General features: G+C 37.9%; 2 protein-coding genes across 2 annotated transcripts; both read right to left on the reverse strand.

Moving 5' to 3' along the window:
- Positions 1 to 867: 867 nt before the first annotated feature.
- LOC127751150 (uncharacterized) lies at positions 868 to 3,893 on the reverse strand. The gene is made up of 7 exons (XM_052274259.1): positions 3,780 to 3,893; positions 3,134 to 3,272; positions 2,847 to 2,991; positions 1,682 to 2,706; positions 1,514 to 1,586; positions 1,275 to 1,443; positions 868 to 1,191 (listed from the first exon to the last, which is right to left on the reverse strand). The coding sequence occupies exons 2-7, from the start codon at positions 3,254 to 3,256 to the stop codon at positions 1,044 to 1,046; spliced, it is 1,683 nt and encodes a 560-aa protein (XP_052130219.1). The 5' UTR covers positions 3,257 to 3,272; positions 3,780 to 3,893; the 3' UTR covers positions 868 to 1,043.
- Positions 3,894 to 4,562: 669 nt separating this feature from the next.
- On the reverse strand, positions 4,563 to 7,644 carry LOC127751151 (uncharacterized). The gene is made up of 3 exons (XM_052274261.1): positions 7,641 to 7,644; positions 4,879 to 7,562; positions 4,563 to 4,691 (listed from the first exon to the last, which is right to left on the reverse strand). The coding sequence occupies exons 1-3, from the start codon at positions 7,642 to 7,644 to the stop codon at positions 4,563 to 4,565; spliced, it is 2,817 nt and encodes a 938-aa protein (XP_052130221.1).
- Positions 7,645 to 8,025: the final 381 nt, after the last annotated feature.

The following is an 8,025-nucleotide window of genomic DNA, read 5'->3' on the forward strand; positions in this document are numbered from 1 at the left end:
TACGACATCGTTTACGCACTGCGCAACGTGTGTGAAAATTTCAACCGCTCCGCGCTGTTTGATACCGCGCGCCGCCTTGCTCACCTTGCGCGGCACGGCACGGACCGGCGAGCCGGCCAATGCACCCCGAGCGCGCCGGACTGGGCGGCCGGTCCGTGCCGTGCCAGATCTCTGAGCTGCGCACTTCATCCAAACGTCCGCCCGGCGCGATTCGGCCGGCCATAATCGTAAGGTGTCTCTAGCGCCCACAGATCTAGTGCGCTTAGTGCACTCTAAAAAAAATCAGTCCAAAATTCTGTAACATTGTTACGCAGTAATTTACACATCACAAGTTACAGAAATCTGTATCAGATTTGATACAGAATTCTGTATCCGCTTGATCCATAATTTTGTAAAACCTGTTACAGAAAGCTGTAATTTCAGTTATAGATTTCTGTAACGTGATACAGAAATTTGTGCCAATATTGAATCTCAGTTCTGTATCGTGTTACAGAAATCTAAAACTGAACTTACAGATTCCTGTAACGGGATACAGGAATTGATGTCAATAATGATACCTTATTCTGTAAACTGTTACACAAATTCATATCCTTAGTTATAGATTTCTGTGCCAACCTATAGTTATTTCTGTTAAATAGTTACTGAAATCTGTGACCCTATTATAAAAATATGTAGATGAATATACGGTATTGTGTTCCAATAAAGATCTATTTCACTGTATCGGTATGATTTCAAATCCTGAAGTCCAACATAGGCAATCATACTCTTGCTGAAAAGTTTGTCATAAATGGATACAATTGTCAGTATTGAAAGTAATCAATAAAGCAATATGGACTTGAATCAAGGAAGTAAAAGAAAGTATGAATGTTTAAGCTTACAATACATTTAATGAACCTCAATAAAATGCAGATTAGTGATGTGATGTCACAAATAACAATAGTAATGCTACAAACATACTATACAAAAATACTATGGATATAAACACTCCATATTAAAAAACAATGAGTTATAGTACAACTAGCAGTCAAAAAATAAATGTGAACTTAATGTGTAGGAAGTATCCACAGCGAGGAATGATCCTTTAGTTTTAATCCTAGAGACTTCACCTTTGCATCCACATGGTCGACAGTCCTGCGTTGCTTAGAGCGCTTGTTCCCTTTCTCTGGAGGTGGGTTCACATCAAGGAAACACCTGCAAGTAAAATTGGATCATTAGAGATGCACTCAGGATAAATAATAGCTATTCCATTAAGCACAAAAGCTACACACACACACCTTTGGAAAAATTCCAAAGTACTTTGTAGTTTAGGGTGGTAGCAGAGGTTAAAATTGTAATAACATAAAAGTAGCAGCAAAACTGCTTCTGTAGCATCAGAAGCTTTGATAGCAGTTTTCCCAACCAGGACAACAAAATATTCTGCGTCAGGGTCAATGAGGGAGTCACCTATAAACAAATTTAGAACTGTAAAATGGATACTCCAAAAAATAATATAAAAATTCGGGAAAGCCTTTACCTTTTACTACAATCAGAGGATATCCTTCTGCCCCTGCTGCTGCTTCAAGCACATCTTCATCAGAAGAGAGGGCCTGTGGAAAAGAGAAAATTAAATTAAAAGTTTGTTTTAAATACTAAGATAACCTGTTGGTTCATTTGTATGCCATGCTAAACTCATTGAACTTACATGAACAGTAGAGAGAAGAGCAGAGGACTTTTCGCTCATGAATCCCGTGATGAGTAGAAAGATACTGGCACACCGGGAAACAACTGACCTTCCAGCCATATCTGATTCCTCAGCATTTTGCATCAAATTGAGCATTTCTTCATTAGATTTCTTTGGATTTTGCCAGTAAAATTTAAAAAACTTAAAAACAGACTCCCATTTCTTGGAGACAGCATTTGTCCAGACAGAGCTGACATCTTTACCAAGGAGTATTGCAGCATGAGCAATCAGTATAACTTTGCATTTTAACAGTGGCCAACGGTCTAAAATTTTAGGTAGGTTAGTGAGCATTGGTTTACCTCTGTTGATCTCTGCTCTTTGTGAGGCATAAGTTATTTTCATTAAGTCAGTGGCTTCTTCTGAAAGGGGATCCATAGTAACAGCTGCCACTCTTTTAACCTCTTGCGAATCTGCAGTTTCACCTTCTGGAAGAGGAGGATCAAACGCCACACAACCATAGCAATCTTGTTTAGATGGTGGTGGCGGAAGCAAGTCACCATCAGGATCAGGGTCTTCCTCACCATCACTATGGACCCTCTTCCTGCGTTTCTTCTGTTTGTTATCTTCACCTTTATTGGCTTGAACATATGCATAAATCTGCTGGGCAAATGAACCAAGTCCAGAATCGCATGCTACATCTCCAATGTCTATAGCAAATATTCTTGAATATTTCTTGTCTTCATAATCTAAAATAGCTTGAGCAAGTTTACGAGCTGTAGGTTTGCCAAAGTCTTTTAAGGTGAGAATCATGTGATTCCCAATTGCATGGAATGTCTCCTTAATAGCGTGTTTCCTCATGTGAGGAAAGTGCTTAGGAGGATGAGTTGATGAGTTCAAAATTTCAACAAGCGGGTCTAAAAATTGAGTCACAGATGCAACTGGGAATAATCGAGTAGAGTTCGATGGACAGTTTGGAACAGAATCCAAGCTTGATGAATCACTCGTTGTTTCACTTGATTCAGATGTAGAACGGCTAGGTGATGGACCTGGAAACCAATTCACCCCACGAAGAGAAATTAATATTGAAACTTAACATGGTCACAAAAAGAAGACATCTCTTTCTATTTGTATTTTCAGCAGTGGCAAGATAATTCAAATTAAAGAGGTATGAAGAAATAGCACTCACCAGGATCAGAGTTAACAGCAACCCAGGTTGAATCCTCTGCGATAAGCATAACGCCTAGCTTTTGCTGTCTGGAAGTAGCCTCCTCACAAAGTGCATCAAACACAGCATCATCATCAATGAGCGTTCCATCATCTTCCTGATAAACCTATTCACAGAATTGGAGAAAATGACAACAGATTTTACTACATAATTATGTGGTAGACAGTTTGAAATGTATAAAATCACTTGAAAGTTATATTAAGATTTATTTTATTCATTGGGACCAACACAAGTATCAAAACACTCACCTCATACGAGATGTCTGGAAGTTTGAGCTTTCTGCGGCCTTCATCAATGAGCTCGGCCAACTGACTCACTTTCACAAACACTTTAAACTTCCGATCATTTGAAAAGACTCTGACAAGATGCATGTTGAATCTAGTGAACCTGAAATTAAACAAAAAATAAGTTAATACATTTCAATAACTGAGCAAACAGATGTTTATGTTCAATCATCAAGTTAACTCGGACAGAAGTCCCCAACAGCTTGGTCACACATAACCATCAAATTAATGACAGGGATCAAATAGAGTCTAAGGAATTCACAATTATGTTTCACACAGCTGAAAGGTTAGGGGCCAGGATAGACACAAAGCAAAGTTCCAAGACTCGTGAGGTAACCTCAACACTAACCTAAACACTGACGCCGGCCTCAAAATGTCGGCCGAAATTAGACATTAACTAAGACGAAACCAATCAAGAATTTAGGTACTCGTTTCTACTAGGTCTCACGACGAAAACCCCGAGAAAATATATAAAATAATGCTAATGAGAAGTGTCGTTGAGTATAACCAAGCCATGGGGAGAGCAGGCCTAGGGCAAGCCTAGAGGCTGAGTCGGTCAAGAACAAGAGTAATCCGCGGTCAGGCAGAGACGCACCACAAGAAGACTTACCTCAAAGACGAAGTTCAACGTCAAACGGCAAGATAAAAAGTGAACAAACATCGAACACATTTATAAGTTTTAGTGTGGACTTGAACAGCCTTGCTCGCCGGATCAGCATCAGCTGTTCCAGATTGGAGACAAAAGCGAATCGTAATGGCGGCTAGATAGCCAACCTCTGCCAAGTTCACATTATCAGTAAAATGGACAGCAGAGCGTAAATAAAAATGCAGGACCACGAAATCGTAATGTTACTTTAGTTTTGAGTAGTTTTAAGTAACAATTTAGTACGCAGTAAAGGAAAGATCAAGTATTTATTTATTTCAAAATTGTGGCATTGTTGGTATGAGTTTTGTCCTCTAGCAGAAAGCAGTCACTTTTGTAAATATTCCGAATGAAGCTTGCATAGCGTAATTTCACTTTCTGTTTTGTTTGATTATCCATTTATTTGAAAAGTAATTGGCCTTTCTATTGTATTCTTGAATTGAAAAATGTGAATTCTAAGATGTGAGCTTTCAATGGTGCAAGCCTCTCCTTAACCAAGTAGAGTGTACTCCTATATCTCATCTCCAGCTCCCATTTCTGCCTCAGTTGTTGTATCAAATTTGCAACAGTACTTGAAGGCAATCCTACGAATTGAGTTTCAAAATAATGGCCAATTTATAGAAGCTGTGTACCACTTGTATGTGATCTGAACTGAGCAAATATACATGGTAAGGAAACGGTTTCAACGAAGTTCACCTACTGAACATATCCGTAAAAAATTGTTACTTGAATGAAAGTATGTCGGTATAGTTATCTTGTTGTGATTAAAATAATGATATTGATATTTTGGTTCTTCAGTTCAATGTTCATTCTTTCAATTTTTGTAAAGGATGTTATAACTATTGTTTCATTTATATTCATTTTATTTTGCTGTTGCATCTTAACAGTTAAAAAACATTGTCAGAAGTGTTTGAGAATAACACCAAATAAAATATTATAAAAGTATTCTTAAAGTCTCAGTAGTCACAAGGCACCTTTTTATCACTTACTATTTTACAAACAAAAGCTAATACAGATAGAAGTACAGTGATATCATTGTCATAAATTACAAAATATTTGTGCTTACAATTGCGTGTTTCAATTTGACTAATTGATGACCAGCAACACGATGAGACTTCATTGGGTAGAAACTTAACAGCTCATCTTGCTTCACGCATGCATATCCTTTGCATTCTCCAAGAATATAGAGTCTTTGCCGTGGTCTGAATAAAGTTTGAAGTTTTTCACATACAAAGTAAACATTTTGATCACAATCAAGTAGTAATAAAATTATTCTTCCCAATTGTACATTGCATTCATAGCTGTCTTGGCTTAGCACAACTATGTCACCTTTAGCATATTCTGTCCCTTTAACAGTCAATTTCAAACACTCTTCAACATTGCAAAGGTTAGAAGGTACATTAGAAATGGCATCCTGAATGTCCTTGGAATAAGTAGAAACAAAGAGCTTGCTGGTGCCTGCTGCTTCCACATCACACCTCAGATCAGCTCCACTTCTTAGGTAGCATTGTAGCAGCTCATGCTTCATACTAAAGCTGTACAAAATGTTTTTAAAATTTCTTATAACACGGGCTGTTCTTTTAAAATATGTATGCTTTGATTCAAATCTTAGAGTCCAAACCTTCATTAATGGACCGAACATGAGGCAGAGCCAACTGTAATGGGAGAGGTAGTGGTGCTTTGGCCGAAGTTTTACATCAGGAAAGAGATTTTTTCTTACAGTCAAATAAGAGTTTGTGATTTCCTGCAGATAGGGTAAATTAGATTTGTGAATTGTTGGTGAGCACACTATCTCAGTAATTTCTGACAACATCATGAGAGCTTGCCAAACTTCATTTTCTTCATCAGTTATATATTCCTGGACAATTAATGGGAAAAGGCGAAGTAGTGTCCATATCTGCCAAGCTCCCCCTTTGACTCTTGATGCATTTTCTTGGATAGGCAGTGGCTGATCTTTCCTTTCTTCTGTAGAATAATTAAACTTAGCAATAGCTTCATTTAGCTCATGTAGGGTGAACCACGACTCAGCAATTAGAAAATCAATAAAAAGTTTCAAGTCGAAAGCTATACAACCCTCCATTAGATCGTGACCAAGGCAGCACGCAAGACCAGGATTGCAACAGTGGAAGTTACGCAACTTGTTGAAAACAGAATCAAATTTAACACCTTTGTGGCCGTACTTCTTAGACTTTCCAAGCTCAACACACTCATTGTATGATTCCACAGTCCTCAAGTCAAACTCTATACTTTCACCATTTCTACTTGAGAATGTTGGACGGTAAAGGTGACAATACCTACAGAAATAGTTTGCTTTGCTGAAGTTCTCTACAAATCCACCCAAGGCATGACTCCCTAAATTATCTCCAGCAATAAAAACCAATCTAACCTTGACATTTCCAATGCCTTCAACATACAATCCATTTCTTTCCAACTCTTGCAAGTCTTCCACAATCTTACCATAAATCACTTCATGAACAAAATCCTTCTCCTTACATAGGCCAACAAGCTTAATGGATGAAATGTGAGATCTTACATGATCTGGTAAATTTAAAATTGAGAGATAAATAGCAAGAATTTTATGCTTCTTTTTCCCCGGTCCAATGGGGTTTACAATTTCGACTCCATCTTGATAAATGACAATATAAATTGTAAGTGGATCGTCCAGCATAACTTTGTTTTTGAAAACAAGACCATCAGTCACATCACAAAGTAGACCATCCGTTCTGACATGAATAGGCTTCAGTTTTAAATTTAAAGATTTATCTTCAAAGCAAGCAAGTAAGGTTTCTTTGACCGGCACATAATAATAAAAGCACTGCTTCCTAATCTCTTTGCCATCTCTCACAATGGTGCGGTCAAAAATTACCTTCTGAGGTTGAACAAATGTAAAAGTTCTTTTGTAAAATTCTTTTCTCAGGTATGTTGATCGCAACTCTTTGTTAAATGTTCTTGCAGTTGGGTCATTCTTAAACACACTTGAAAGAATCCGTTGGATCTTGTCATCTAAAATGCCTTCATTTTTCATTTGTTGTCGCAATTCATTGTCAAGGAAAGATAAACCCTGAGAATAAACATTAGACATTTCTTCCATAATATATTGGATTACTTTCTCAGGAATAATATGGTGATACTCAAGTCTCATACAAAATTGAGCTAAGTTTTTGAGAAGTAATGCCTGCTGATCTTCTTTAGAATTTTGAAATTCATAGATAGAATTACCTGCTTCAACATCATTCTCCTGAAACTCCACGGGCACCTCTTCAGAGATCTCAACAGTAGACAATGTTGAAACAGCTTGAGAGTGGCAAACAGAACTTTTAGCTTTAGATGAATGTTTCCTCGTGAGGTGAGAAGAGAGTGATTTCTCATTTGTATAAATTTTCTGACAAGCACTGTATGGGCACTTCACATTAACTTTAAAAGAAAGATGGCCATAAAGATGATTGAGAAACTGCTTGTACACTTCAAATTTTTTCTTGCACACTGCTACAGAACACACATACTGCCCTCTACTGTTAGTAGCAGGTGTCGATCTTGATAGCTTCAAATCACTCACTTTCACAGCATGGGTTCGAAGAATGTGGATCCTTAGTAGAGCCTCAGAGTTAAAAACTTTTTCACACCTGTTCATGCCACAATGAAACAACTTCCTATTAATATGTCTATGGTCATCCCTGTGTTTTAAATGTTCAGTCAAAGTAAGAGATGTGAACACACAGTACAAGCAAAAGAAAACTGGTGTGGCGACACCTGCAACACAAAAAAATAAAATAACAATGCAAGCTAATACCAAAATAATAATAATGTGTCAGACTCTCAGCTACTCACCCATTGTCATTGCCAGCAAAACTACTATGAGAGGAGGTGGAAATGCACACAACACGTATCATACATCAGAAGCAGCCTGCCAAAAAAAGTTTCCTTGTCAGAAAATAAAATTTAAAAAGGAATACATGAAAACATCATGGTAAATATGAACTGAAGAACGTTTCGTTTGAGATGGAGCATATTGTGAATGAAGAAATGGGAAACATCAATGAAAGGATTAAGGGTGATAAAAAGACAGCTTACCCAAAGAAATGTATGAAGTCAATGAGAGAAGGCAGCCGACAGCCATAACAACGACCGTTGGTCATGTCAGGAGACAAGATCCCTCTCATTCCCTCTCTGGCAGGAGAGTGACCGTTGGGCTAGGTCAGGATTGTTTGGGGGG

This window comes from Frankliniella occidentalis, unplaced genomic scaffold (assembly GCF_000697945.3).
Source record: "Frankliniella occidentalis isolate FOCC.00 unplaced genomic scaffold, Focc_3.1 Scaffold364, whole genome shotgun sequence".
In the NCBI taxonomy this organism is placed as follows: domain Eukaryota; kingdom Metazoa; phylum Arthropoda; class Insecta; order Thysanoptera; family Thripidae; genus Frankliniella; species Frankliniella occidentalis.